Below are 15,361 nucleotides of genomic sequence, written 5' to 3'. Positions count from 1 at the left end.
CTTCTGAGAGCTCTTTTGTGCGAGGCATCATTGACATCAGGCAATGCTTCTTGTGAAAAGCAAACCCAGAACTGGTGTGTATTTTTTATAGGGCAGAGCAGCTGTAACCAACACCTCCAATCTCATCTTATTGTTTGGACTCCAGTTGGTTGACACCTCACTCCAATTAGCTCTTGGAGATGTCATTAGTCTAGGGCAGGCATGCTTAACCTGCAGCCCTCCAGCTGTTGCAAAACTACAACTCCCAGCATTCCTGAACAGCCTACAGCTATCAACCCACAGCAGGGCATTGTGGGAGTTGTAATTTTACAACCGCTGGAGGGCCGCAGGTTGCGCATGCCTGGTCTAGGGGTTCACATACTTTTTGCACCTGCACTGTGAATGTCTACATGGTGTGTTCAATAAAAAACACGGTAACATTTAATTCTTTGTGTGTTATTAGTTTAAGCAGACTGTGATTGTCTATTGTTGTGACTTAGATGAAGATCAGATCACATTTTATGACCAATTTGTGCAGAAATACATATCATTCCAAAGGGTTCACATACTTTTTCTTGCAACTGTATATTCTTAGCGTTGGATGTAACAGCTAATGTAAAGTAAACTACTGTAATGAGAACTTTCAAAAGAACTTCCTGATGGACAACATAACAGTCCTCCATAAACATTTCATACACTCCTACGCCCTAGAGACCGCTAAACTAACAGCCTATTAATATAATAAGAGCAGTTGTAGAGGAAAGCTCACATTTCACTTCCATCTAAAATCCAGGATCACAAAAATGTTAATCTTATTAACCTCGATAGCAAGGACAATAGTTTCCATGTCTGCAACCCAAAGACACTACCCCTGCCCCGACTCCACAGGTGGGTGACACCTCAGTGCAGTTAACATCCCATAGACCAGAACCATTATAGTTCACAAAGTGTCTCAATGTCTAACACCTGGACAATCAGGAGAGGTAATGGAAGACGGTGAAATGGATCATTTGGCAATAAATCCCGGCCATTGTTTTCTATTAAACATACTTGTTACGGAGCCAGATGATTTCTGGTTTGGGATTGCCTTCAGCTCGACATGTAAAGTACACAGTGTTCCCAAAGGTAACGTCCACATCTTGAGGCTCTGATGTAATCCTTGGCCGTTCTGCATCAAAAATGGAAATTTGTTTAGACCATTAGACCTCGATTTATGTTGCCCCCAGAAGATGCAGTTTTGGAAAAACTTTATACAACTGTTAACATTATCATCTAGTTAGTGAAAGCTCAGCAATTTTCAGAGAAATTTATGATCAGAATGTAAATACCAGAGAAAGATTCATAAGATAGGGGACAGTGGACACAAACACCTATGCAAGAACAGTATATGGAGCCCCTGTATACGTCTCTAACAAGCCAGTCATTGAGATCTTTCAGACTACATGTAAGACCCTCAATGAATAGATATTACAGACACTACAAAGTGGTTTGTGGCTTTTATGGCGACAGTCTACTTTACCTACCTGGCCTCAGCAGATACAGTATGCTGGTCCCCAACTTGGGAGATTGTGATCATCTTCCAGTTATGGTACGGCAGGAGGCCACCACACACAACCATTGTAATTTAAAGGAGATAATGGGCGACTCACCACAGTTCAGTTCTGCCGGTGTAATGGTGGAGAGAGATCTGCCCTGGAGTCTTCGTGGGAACTCACAAGTAGCGGCCGCCTGAGCATTACCAGATTCTGAGTAGATCTTTAAAAGATCCGCCAACCAAAGAATTTCACAGTCACAGTGAAGAGCATTGGAATCCAAGCGCCTGTTTAAGAGACATCATTACCCCAATGTCAATAATAAGGTTGCATACACCAAATTATTAACACACAGTGCTAAAAATGGAGGCAAGTAATGCTAAGTACAGACCCAAAGACGATAAGACAATCTGCATGATAGATAGCAAAACACAGGTAGACCTGCAGGGTCTCAGGACTAAGATTATGAACTATAAAGCTCTGTTCACTACACGTTGGCTGAATAGAGGAGTTAAAACAGCAGAATTGTTTTTTTTTTTGTATTCTATGGACCAAAAAGCTCTCTCCAGTTATAGCCAATTCGGCCGCCATTAACGTTCAAACAAAAGCCATTGCTTGGTTTTTCGATTTGTCTTCACTCTCTGGTCAGTCTTCTTAGCATCTCTTATTAGAGGTGAAATCCAGTCAAAAATGATATTCTACACAGATAGAAGATCACACTGGGAAAGTCAGACATTTGCAGAACTAAATCAATCTCAAGAGGCCTCAAACACCATTGGTACAGAGCATACATTTCTGTTAAATTGGCCAGAGAGAAATTGGCCTTTGCCCAAAATGGGTCATCAGATTTTAAGTAAAAGAAACTTCAGTAGCAAAAACAGGGTTTTTATTTAGGTTCAGCCATCAGTACGTCAGACCCTAAGTAACTAGAACAAAGGGTCATCAGCCCGCTTTCACCAGTGTACCTGCCACAGGAAACCTCCTGCACACGTCTGTGGATGGTTCTGCAGGTAGGCCCCTGCAGTTAACTCGTCCAGTAAATGGGGCTATAAAAATGCTTTAAAAGGGTTATTCTCATCTTACAAAGTGTACTTGTAGAATATGCCAACAGTTTATGATCGTAGGAGTCCAACTTTTGAGACCCAACCAACCTTAATGAATGGGAAGCAGTGCTAAATCAGCTGTGCCCCTCCTTTGAGATTCCTTGCACAGTGGATGGGCCTTGCTGCAGTTCCCTGAAATTGGGCGGCCGCTGCGCCATGGTGCAGGTCAAATGTAGGAGGGAAATGACAGTGCTAAACTAGATCATACCAATCTAATAACTTTGCGAAATGCCATCACTTTGTATCAACCTAAGGTCACAAACTGCACCATAGGAATCCTATACATGTACTGTATCCATCATATATACAAAGATCATTTTTGACTGGACTTTTTCATGCATGGTCAAAACACAGTAACGTCACGACTCTCCGTGCACCGCTATATTGGATGATTATACGTACAACACAATAGAAACCAGATTCTCTAAGGACGGAGCCCATAGTGCACATACTCACAGTCTTTTCATAGATTCCAGCTGACTGAAAGTGCCAGGTACAAGGTGAGTGATTCGATTATTATGTAAAAACCTAATGGGTTAAAAACAAAAACAAAAAAAACATCCTTAATATTTGTAGATGCATCATCACTATGCAGGCCCGCAATGTCTCTCAGCATTTATATAGGTGACTCACAGTCTCTCCAACTTGGGAAGATGATGGAAAGATTCTGGTTCTAGAGTTTCAATGTGGTTAAAATGAAGATACCTGGAAAAAGCAAAACCATTGTCTGATTAAAAATCGCTGACTGGCAGTGTTTCTACATGTAACTGTGCTGAGCCACAGAAATACATACAAGAATAACGTAGCCGAAGGGAACAAAAAAAAAAAAAAAAAAAGTTAGAACAAGAATGACAAGTCCGACCATGAAACCAGACACGTAGGTTAATAATACATGGGGCACAGCTGTACGGCATTACCACACAGGTCTTATTACGCTGATAAAACACATTTATGGAAATGAAACACAAATGTAACAGTGCTGCAAGAATACTAATTACAACCTGATGGATTGCAGCAATTGCATCAGGGAAACCCCTTCCACATGGCCCTAGTAGGGTGCAGAAAATCTGCAGCAAAGTACCGGTAGATGAGATTTCTGAAAATCTTTACACTACGAAAAATCTATGCAACCAAATCGTCATTTTCAAAATGAAATGCCACCAGATGTAAGGTAGCTATCCCCTTCTTGTTAGAAAGCAGATCTAAAGAGCAACTCCAACTCTGGCGGACTCACCACAAGGCAGCCTAAATTATACTGTATATCCTCTGTAGAGGAACAGGGGAAACAGGCCAGCCCAGTTGGGACAACTCTACTGGCTTATTTTTTTGTGGGCCAAGTTGTATTTTTTTATGGCACCATTTAATTCACTATATCTTATATTGACAAAAAAATTACTAATGCATTTCCATCATGGTTTTTCGGGTTTTTGTTTTTAGGGTGTTCATTACAAGCTAAAAATGACCAGCTTATTCTGAGGGTCGGCACAATGAAATTGCAATACTACATTTATGTAATTTTTATTATGTTTTACAAAAAAAAAAAACTCATAACCATGTTTTTGTCTACGGAGCTGTGTTTTTTTTTTTTTTTTTGCAGGGAGCGCTCTAGTATTTATTGGTATCGTTCTGGATAACTTTAAATTTAATTTTTTGAAAGGGGCAAGGTGACTAAAAAAAATGTGAAATCATACATTTTTTTTTTTTTTTTTTTGCATACACCACTCAAAAAAAATATTATTTCTCATCCGTATCATTGGGGGACACAGGCTTGACCATGGGTATAGCTGTTGCCACTAGGAGGCGGACACTAAGCACAAAAGTGTGAGCTCCTCCCTTCAGCTATACCCTTCCTACAGGGACTAAGCTAAATCAGGTCTGATAATTTTTTCCCTTTTTTTGATTTTTCTTTTCTTCTAGCAGAATGTCAGGCGGTCCTAGCTGCCTGCATTCCCATCCAAGAGATAAGTAACCAGTGGGTCCCCCAAGCCCGCTGATCCTTCCTGGTCTCCAGAAGTCAAGGAGGACCAGAGGTTCTTAAAGCCTCTGCATCCTGGCAGCTTTCGGATCACTACGGTCACCCACTACGGAGACCTTGTCCCCTCCATACATCTTTCTCCTGTCGGCAGTGGGCGGTGGGGTTGGGGTTGGGTGGGGGGGGGGGGTTGGAGAAGCCTCCGGTGCGCATTGTGCTCTATCCAGGGGCCATTCCTTCTTTGCTTTGTGTCCAACCCCGGGCTCCACCGGGGGCGCTGCTAATTGAGGCCCCGGCTTCTCTGCGACCTACTTCCGCATCGGCTCCCCGCAGCTTCTTCTTCTCTCCGCTCGGCCAGGGCTTTGGCGATAAGCTCTGGTATCCCGCAAGGGTGAGAGGGGGGCAGAGGCCTCTTTGGCAGGGATGGCAGAGAATCGGGCCTATGCTTCCCTACAGTTTCGCCAGGGGCTGACTCCTGGTTTGGGGCGGGGCATGAAGTTCTCCCCGCTCCCACTCCTCCAGCTGTATCCTGGGGCAAATTCTTGGCGCTGTTGTCTGCCTCCGCTCACACCCTGGTTTTAAATGCACATGCGGCGGGACTCTGGCAAGGCACCTATCGGAAAAGCTGCTTGGTGGGACACAGGCTGTGTAAGCTGTCTCCCCTTCCTGCAGGGTTTAATCTACCTCCTAGTCCTCCTTCCAGTCACTACTGTCTGAGCCCAGGCCCCAAAGCAAGCGGTCACTTCGGTATGCCATTTTGCTTGTGCGTCTTGTCGCTCAAAATTTCCATCAGGTCAGTCAGATCCCCTCTGCTCTTCGTGCTCAGCTCCACCGTCAAGTGGCTCGGTCCCCGACCCAGTCGCCCCTACTGCCCAGCCTATGGTAGAGTCTAAAACGTACATTTCCTGATCGATTTGTTTCGTCATTGTGGAAGCGTACCACATCACTGACCGGGCCCCACCATTCCCGGTAACTGCTCATTCTGCTCGGGCAGTGTGGGCCTCTTGGTCAGTTCATGGGACTTCGGCCCTTCAGGTATGCAAGGCGGCTGGCTACCTGGTCGTCTTTGCATACTTTTTCCAAATTTTACAGAGCACACACCTTGGAGTCTTCTGACGCTTCTCTGGGGCGTAGAGTTTTGCAGACGGCGGTTCTCTGATTGGCTGTTTTTTGTTTTGTTTATGACCACCCTTGGGACTGCTCTGTAACGTCCCATGGTCAAGCCTGTGTCCCCCAATGATACGGATGAGAAAAATAGATTTCTATAATTACCGTAAAATCTGTTTCTCTTCCGTTCATTGGGGGACCCAGCTCCCACCCGTTCGCTCGTTTGCAGGCCTTTTCTGGTCTGTGTGGTTCTGGATTTGTACCTAGTTTGGTTTCCTGTTTTTGTATTGCTTCTCTTACTGCTTTTGCACTAACTGATTTAGCTTAGTCCCTGTAGGAAGGGTATATCTGAAGGGAGGAGCTCACACTTTTGTGCTTAGTGTCCGCCTCCTAGTGGCAACAGCTATACCCATGGTCAATCCTATGTCCCCAATGAAAGGAAGAGAAACTGATTTTACGGTAAGTACAAAAATCTAGTCATTTGTATTTTAATAGTTTGGACATGTTTGGACACTGCAACACCTATTATTGTGTGACATATTTTGTGCTATATATATTTTTTAAACATCTTTTTATTCCTGTAATTTTTAGTCCTCCTGAGGGACTAGAGCATGCGATCTTCTCATTTCTTTTACCATAGTCTGCAATAGAATACTTTCACTGGCTGCCTCGGGCATGGCTCTGCAGACAGCTCACTATGACAGGTCTGGTTATAGTGGAAATTGCACCCCAAATCACTGTATAGCCGAACCCTAATAGTCTCTTGCCATTTTCTTGTTAAGAATCAAGATGACGATTGCTACATCTGTACTTCATCTAACATGTACAGCCTTCCTAAAAGATTCAGGAAGAGCGTGAAGATGTCTGGACCTGAGGGAAAATCTGCACAACACATCACTTCAATGAGGAAACAGAGCCAGATCCTGAGAAAATGTTTCTCTAGGCCACGTTAGCCTACTTTCACACTAGCGTTTCTATCTCCTGGTATTGAAATCCGTTATAGGATCTCAATACCGGAGAAAAACAGTTCCGTTTTGTCCCCATTCATTGTCAATGGGGACAAAACATAACTGAACAGAACGGAATGCTCCAAAATGCATTTTGTTTCGTTTGGTTGTGTTCCCATACCGGAGAGCAAACCGCAGCAAGCTTCGGTTTTCTTTTCGTCATGGGATGCGGAGCAAAACAGATCAGTCATGACCCACAATGCAAGTCAATGGGGACGGATCAGTTTTCTCTGACACAATCTGACAGAAAACTGAGCCGTCCCCCATTGACTTTCAATGGAGTTCATGACGGACCCGTCTTGGCTATGTTCAAGATAATACAACCGGATCCGTTCATAATAGATGCCGACGGTTGTATTATCAGTAACAGAAGCGTTTTTGCTGAACCCTGCCGGATTCAGCAAAAACGCTAGTGTGAATGTAGCCTTACAGTGATACAACCCTTTCAGGGTTCCCAACCAGAATTCTTTTTTCTGGACAACTTATAACAAAATCACGAACATGGAAACATGGAAAAATTGGAAAACTGCAATGAACGATAAAGATAATAAGTAATACATGTCTATAGCTCAATATATTAATAAAACTTCATTACCTGCGTTTACTGATGAGCTGTAAAATGATGACAATTACCACCTAAATAATCTAGTCTTTAATCTAAATCTTTTTTTTTTTTTTTTACGGCCGCAGGAAATAAAAAATAAATAAAAAGGTTGCCTATTTTTATGGGCTGTCCAGAAATTTCTGGATGGTTGGCAACCCTGGACCCTTCCCCTGGCCTCCAGACCCACAACAGCTTTATAAAATGTATGATATGTCTATATATTATTTAAAAAAAACATCTTATTTTCTTAAAAAGTGCATAGATATAAACAATGGTGGAGATTTATCAAACTGGTGTAAAGTAGAACTGGCTTAGTTGCCCACGCAACCAATCAGATTCCACCTTTCATTTTTCACAGCTCCTTTGATAAATGAAAGGAAGAATCTTATAGGTTGCTATGGGCAACTAAGCCAGTTCTACTGTACACCAGTTTGATAGATTTCCCTCAATGTGCATAAATATAAATTATGTATATATCCTGTAAATGTTGTACATTACTATATCCTGCGGCATCGAACATAGAAACTGAATCGTTTGGCATCAGGGGCATAGTTACAGGTGGTACAGAGGTCGAAGTCACACCCTGGGCCTAGTACCCAAATGGGTCCAAAGGCCTCATAAAGCAGCAGATGGTGGGCAGGGGACCCTCTTACAAAATTTTCCTCCAGGTAACCGGGAGCTTCAAGTTAAGCCTCTGGTGCCTACATTAATTTCCTCACGTGTTCCAGGCCTTTGTAAAAGAACCTACCATAACTGGATTATTTTTTTTTTTTAAACATATACCATAGGTTTACATACGATGAAGACACGGAAAACATGCAGCCCCCGTCTGTACTGACTGTTAATGAATAAGCAAGACATTTCCTGAAGGAAAATATTGATGACCTTTCCTTAGGATAGGTTATCAGTATCTGATCGATGGGAGTCCAACTCCCAGAACTCTGTCCGGTCAGCTGTTCGAAGAGGTCAGGGCGCTCTAATAAATGCAGCGGCCTCTTCCTAGGCCAGTGACATCACGTTCATTGGTCACATGGTCTATGTGCTGCTCAGTCCCATTCAAGTGAATAGGCCTGGACCAGCTATACAATGAACTTGGTAGCCTCTTCAAACAGCTGATCTGCAGGGGTTCCACAAGTCGGACAGTCACCGATCAGATATTGATGACTAGCCATCAATATTTAACTCCTGTAAAACCCCATTAATGTTACAGATACGCGAGGAAGAAGCAAGGAAGAAGAAGCCCTACCAGTCAATATCAGTTATCTGCAGCATGAGTACTAGAGTAAAAAGAAAAAAGACAGACATTAAGAGAGGATATCCACGAGTTACAGTGAATGTTACATAGCGGCACAGAGAGCGGTTAGTAGTAATAAACTGCTAGCCATATTCATAAGCAACCTGTAAGGATTTCATTGTTAAGTCGCTGAGGTCCATCTACAGCATTACTGGTTTATCACCACCACCTCTCATGACCATGAAGTTCACCCATAGGCCTCTTTCACACGGGCGTTGCGGGAACATCCGTGATTTTTCAGCGCGAGTGCAAAACATTGTAATGCGTTTTGCACTCGCGTGAGAAAAATCACGCATGTTTGGTACCCAAACCCGAACCCGAACTTCTTCACTGAAGTTCAGGTTTGGGTTAGGTGTTGTGTAGATGTTATTATTTTCCCTTATAACATGGTTATATGGTTATAAGGGAAAATAATAGCATTCTGAATACAGAGTGCTTAGTAGGTGATTAATTGAGGTAGTTCCCGGTCTCTTCTTTACTTCTTTAATGATGGGCTGTGGGCTAAAGGACGTTTGGTGACGTCAGATCACGTGCTCCAATCACATGGTCCATCACCGTGGTGATGGACCATGTGATTGGAGCATGTGATCTGACGTCACCACAGGTCCTAGCCGGTAGTTCATCATTAAAGAAGTAAAGAAGAGACCGGGAACTACGCGAACAAGAGAAGGCGAGTTAATTTTTATTTTTATTTTTTTTAACCCCTCCAGCGCTATTGTACTATGCATTCTGTATTCAGAATGCTATTATTTTCCCTTATAACCATGTTATAAAGGGAAAATAATACAGTGAATAGACTGTCACCTAGCAACCATGCGTGAAAATCGCACCGCATCCGCACTTGCTTGCGGATGCTTGCGATTTTCACGCAACCCCATTCACTTCTATGGGGCCTGCGTTGCGTGAAAACCGCAGAATATAGAGCATGCTGCGATTTTTCACGCAACGCACAAGTGATGCGTGAAAATCACCGCTCATGTGAACAGCCCCATAGAAATGAATGGGTCGGTATTCAGTGCGGGTGCAATGCGTTCACCTCACGCATCGCATCCGCGCGGAATACTCGCCCGTGTGAAAGGGGCCATAGGGATGACCCGTCACTTGAGCACAGAAGTCAATCAGGGGCTGCTGCTGTGACGGCTCATGAAGTGATGGGTGACAGTGTTCCTGTGACAGGTCATCACTATAATCAACACGTCATAATATCACTGATATTAAATGAGGTTTCCAGGCGCCTGATATTGAAGACCTGTCCTCAGGATAGGTCACCAATATCTAAAATCGGTGTGGATCAGACACCCAGCTCCCCCGGAGCTGGAAGCACTGATCCCTTCAAAGTGTAACGGTTGTGCCGGGTTACTGCATCTCAACTCCCATTCACTTAAATAGGAGTTGGAGTAACCCGGCATGGCCATTACACTTTGAACAGAGCTCCCAGCTTGGTTGAAAGTCCTAATTCCGGAGGTGGCAAGCTCCCACATACCTCCATAGTGAGATCACTCAGGTAGTGGGAGAGATGATAAGGCTGTGAGCCCCACCTATAACAGGCCATGTGACACAGGCTACCAGGTGCAATAGAATGCTACTAGCAGTACGCAATGGCACATTCTAAACATATCAAGAAAAATAACTGAAATAAAGTAGCCTAAATGGGAGGAAATGCTCAAAAACCCCAAACACTGTGGCGTGTTTATAACCGGGGGAGCAATTCCTCTGCATGTGATCCCTCAGGCTGATGTTAAGAACTGAGACTTTAGCCAATGTATTCCTGTCAGGCACACATCGGAGCCCTTTTGCACCACCGTCAAGGTATCTCAGTGTGGCATGGGTCCTACCACTAGACTACCTGCGGAGTGTGAACACAGTCTGATAGGTGCTAAGATACAACTTACAGCCAAGCTCCCACACCGTAGGTAGTCTAGTGATAGGACCCATGCCACACTGAGCTACCTTGACGGTGGTGCAAAAGGGCTCCGATGTGTGCCTGACAGGAATACATTGGCTAAAGTCTCAGTTCTTAACATCAGCCTGAGGGATTAGCCAGTGTGGTCAGTTGCATATCATTGTGGTGCACCTTTCGCAGTGATTTATGTATTTTTATATTTGCGTCCACACATTATCCCATCTTGTGTAGGGTGCCATTGTGGTGCATGTGGTCCGCTGCAGACATCCTCCATTGTATACATTTTTGCTGGGGATTGCCGTTAGCAACGGATCACACGCGGAGGAATTGCTCCCCCGGTGATAAACACACCATAGTGTTTAGGGTTTTTGAGCATTATTTCAGTTACTATCCCATTTAAAGGGGTAATCCTGTGTTTATAAAGTGATCATATGGTGTCAGGCTAAATGACATCCCATGATTGTCAGTGGAGTTCCAACCTTTGGGACCCCTTCACTGCTCCAGCGAATAAGGGGAATGTGTCTCCTTAATAGTTTCTCTCTTGCACAGTGATCAAATATATTTTATTTATGAGTTAGAGAAATATCTTTAATCAAGTGATCCAGAGAATCAGGCATTTGTTGTCAGGGCAGAACTTATTTCATAAGGAATTTCACACGATGACGACAAAAGGGAACAGAAACAACCAATCTAGTAATTTAATTGCATAAAAAAACTAAGGGGGTAATTTATCAAAAGCTGTAAAGTTGCAATTTGTTTGCACAAGGGTTCGCAACGTTCTTCGGTTTCACGCCCCTCAGTATTAACAGGCCTGCACCTCTTAATAAATTTGGCACAATTTACTGAAGATAAGGCTGCATTCACATCTCCGTTAGAGATGGTCCAGCATGCATAAGTATTTGGCTGAAGCCCAGCATTTATGCCGGAAAGCAACCAGATCACTACCAGACCTCATTACAGTCAATGAGGATACGGCAATGCCGAAGATATGAATGCAGCCTAACTTTGCTCATCACTGATCTTCCAGGGTTTGGACAATTTTTCTATAACTAGCCAATAATTCAGACATTCTAATAATTCCTCAAATATCTGGTCCTATTGATGCCAGAGTAAAGAAATGTTATTACCCGATTTCATTCTAGAAGCAGAAAACGGTTGCTCTACTATAAAACATGCACTTGCAGTTGTCATGTCCCGTAAAGCATGCAGCAATGGAGATGGACTGTTTGCTCGGTCTGTGTGGAGGTTTTCTCTGGCCACAGAGACATTTGAACCCAGAGACATGCCAAAAACATTAGGCTTGCTGAAGAATTAGAAATAGCATTAGTATACAGTGAGGTAGGGCTGGGCGATATGGCCTAAAATCTATATCGCGATATAATTTGAAGCATGTGCGATATAAGGATATATCGCAATATATTATTTTCTTCTGTATTTATACAAACTGCTAAACTTTGAGAAAATTTTAAGATGTGTATTGTGTAACAGATCTTTTTCCAAACAATGTAAAGATGAAGTGTTAGTAAAACACAAAATTGTTTAAAATAAAGTGCAAATTTTGAGATTTGCCATAATCCATGTCCCCCAGCCAGCGCCATCAGCCCCATGCCATTATCCATGTCCCACAGCCAGCGCCATCAGCCCCATGCCATTGCCACCATCATCATCCATGTTCCCCATCCAGCGCCATCAGCCCCATGCCATTACTATTAGCAATCATCCATGCACTGGGAGGGACCTGACGTCTCACACAGCGTCAGCCAGCGCTCTGTCTATGCGTGCACGCAAGGCCCTGCAGCGCAGAGCAGAATCGGGAGACCACTGAGCGGTGAGTGAGAAGCTTCTTCAATTCACTACCGCTCCACGGTCATCTATCGCGATATGGCGCTATAGACAAAATCTATATCGTTGCCCGAATTTATATAGTTCATATCGTACATGGTATATATCGCCCACCCCTACAGTGAGGGGCCAGGGCACATGGCTTATCAGAGGTTAGTCAGAAGTCTTGCTTTCCTTCTTGACCTCCATGCCAGCAATCACCAGTCCTGCCAGGCCGCACAATACGCTGCAATCAGTCCCCGAACACATAGATCGCTCTCATACCCAGAAACACTGTACCCCGTTATAAACTATCTGCCTGAACAGACGTGTGTACACAGAAATAGGAAGAGATGTGGCCCCTTTGTCGGCTGTGGTTGTTTTCTGTGCCAGTAAATGTGTAATATAGAAGAATGATGTAATGGTGTAAGATTTCTACAAGACATCACTCTGTCGTTTATTCTTCACTTGCTTTAGGCTAGAAATTATAGAACAGAGGAATGCATTACATTAAGAGTTCAGGTCATCCTGACATTGGAATCTTTCACATGCAACACAAATCGGGAACAGAATTTTTTCATTCACAATATTTATTAAAAGAGTTTTCTGAGCGCTGCTCAGTCCCATTGAAGTGAGCTCCGATACCAAGCACGACCGCAATCCAAAGCGGGGCTAATACCCAATGCGCTATGAATGCTCACAGGAGCGGCGCAGCTGCCTCAAAAAGCCGACCAGCAGGGGTGCCGGGAGCCTGAACCCTGTTGATCCGATATTGATGTTTTATACTGAGGATAGGTCATTATCATCATCATCATCATATAAAATAAAAAAAACTGGAAAAGCTCCTTTAATATTCATATTAATAACTATACATAATATTGAGTCTTTTTTTTTAAATAAAACTATATGTCAAAATGCTCAGCTCCTCCTGCTCTGCATTTTCATGGTGACATTCTCTTTAAATACAAAGTTCACATAATAAAACATAATTCGGTATTGTGCCATATATGGGGTTGCGTTTTTCCACATTACAGGTGAAAATGTACACATTTGTGTGCGCGAGACCTAAGATACACACAGAAATAAATACCAATATGACGACTCTACGACCCCCGTACTGCCAGAACTACCCAATTTCCAACTAGTATTAGTAATACACTGGGGGTACTTGTTTAAAAGAAAACCACAACTGCCCCCAGCTGCCTCTCTAAATGGGATCCAACAGACAGCATCAAGTAGAATTGTAGTTTTCAGATCCTAAGAGCCAATTCAGACGTCCGTTGAATGGGTCTGGATCTGTTCAAAAATTATGCGGAACGAGTGCGGACCCATTCATTTTCAATGGGGCCGGAAAAAATGCAGACAGCACACAGTGTGCTGCATCCACATTTCCGGTCCGGAATAAAATAGAGCATGTCCTATTCTTGTCCGCAGCTGCAGACAAGAATAGGAATGATGTATTAAGTGCCGGCGATGTGCGTCGTCTGTGTTTTGCGGTCCGCAATTTTTGGACCGCTAAACACTACGAACATCTGAATGGACCCTAAATTGAATTCACAATAGTATAGTATAATACAGCCACAGAGGATGACAATGAACCCAAAACTAGGGTATCCCTTTAAAGGGAGTCTTTCTGCAGGAAATTCACTGATAAATCAGGCACAATGCCTTGTAGGGCTAGCTCAGTGTAATGATACCTTTCACTTCGTGATTTATTTCTTCATTTTGGAAAAAAAAAGTACTTTTAATCTATAGTAGGTAAGTGCACGGAGGGTGGGCCAAGGCCACTCCTGATTCCTCTGCCAGGCCCTCGCTCTCCTTCCTGCATAGTCTTATTGCCTGGCCCTGTCAAAAACATCATTACATCGAGCACAGCTCTACAAGGCATTGTGCCTAGTTTAACAGTGAATTTCATGGTGGCAGGATCCCTTTAAATAAAAGATGAGAGAGGTAGGTTAATACAAAGAGCTGTAAAAACAGAATTTTTAACGTCGTCAAGGATTATCCTTTATACCTATACATTTGGTTGTTGGGGGGTGTCTACCAAGGGATGTTTTCTGGGTGTCATGCAGCTACTTTGCCCTGGCCAGGGTATTTAGCCACAGGATTGGGGCAGTTCACTGAACCTTTGCCCTGGGTGAAGCCTAGCTTGGCATAACAAACTATAATCCATGGGGGAATTGTTTGGATGTGTAAGGTCCCATTCACAAGTCCGTGTCCAAGATGACCTCAGTGACAAGATGGTCAGTGGTTCATCCGTGAAGATGTCTGTAAAGGATTGCTGTGCCCTTTTTTGCCCTCCATGTGTCATCTGTATTTCACGGACAATGCCCAGCTGAAAGTTAATATCAAGAGCATCTCCTAGCAACAATCCGTGAAGCACGTGTTGTGTCGCTGTTTTTTCACAGACCCATAGACACGGACAAAAATAGGGCAAGCTTCCGTGGTGTGAAAACACATTAGATTCAATGGATATGTGTGCTGTCCTTTGAGAACACGGACAGCACACGTCTGATTCACCGACGTCTGAATAAAGGCCTAAAACCGAACCAGATGAACGCTGGTACAGCGGGGTTACAAAATTGGGGGTAGAAAATGGCATTCTATTAGCCAGGATCTAGCATGGATGGTAAATACAGGAACAACATGTCATACAACATACAAAGGACATCTAGACAAGACAAATGTAACAACACATAAAATATGTCTTGAGTTTGAGAACATTCATGCAGTTATCCGATACAGACAGACAACAGAAATTACTATACGGTGCAAAGGACACTTACAGTTGCTCTAGAGAGGCAAGTCCTTTAAAAGCTTGCCTGTCAATGGATTGGATTTCATTCTTGTACAAATAGCTGAAAAAAGAAACAATCAGTAGGATTAGTGAACGGACAAAAGAAGTACACAAGACAAGCACACCCAGCATGAAACCCCCAACATCTGTGCCCCGTGGGAGGTAAGTTATATGGGTTCGGAGCTGAATGAATGAGAATATGGCCAACAGGCTTCCTATGATCCAATGACATGGCTACCAGG

The 15,361-nt window shown here is 43.4% G+C and overlaps 1 protein-coding gene across 1 annotated transcript in view; it reads right to left on the bottom strand.

The window, feature by feature from the left end:
- The window catches only part of PXDN (peroxidasin), a 117,818-nt gene that overhangs the window by 49,723 nt on the left and 52,734 nt on the right, over positions 1-15,361 (bottom strand). The window contains exons 4-8 of the mRNA XM_040427572.1: positions 15,109-15,180; positions 3,248-3,319; positions 3,071-3,142; positions 1,629-1,798; positions 1,030-1,147 (exon numbers count right to left, since the gene is read on the bottom strand). Coding sequence (XP_040283506.1) covers positions 1,030-1,147; positions 1,629-1,798; positions 3,071-3,142; positions 3,248-3,319; positions 15,109-15,180 — 504 coding nt within the window. The remainder of the gene's footprint in view (positions 1-1,029; positions 1,148-1,628; positions 1,799-3,070; positions 3,143-3,247; positions 3,320-15,108; positions 15,181-15,361) is intronic.

The sequence above is a fragment of the Bufo bufo genome, chromosome 4, assembly GCF_905171765.1.
Source record: "Bufo bufo chromosome 4, aBufBuf1.1, whole genome shotgun sequence".
NCBI lineage: Eukaryota > Metazoa > Chordata > Amphibia > Anura > Bufonidae > Bufo > Bufo bufo.
The sequence above is the reverse complement of the archived record's forward strand: the minus strand, read 5'-3'. Positions and strand labels throughout refer to the sequence as shown.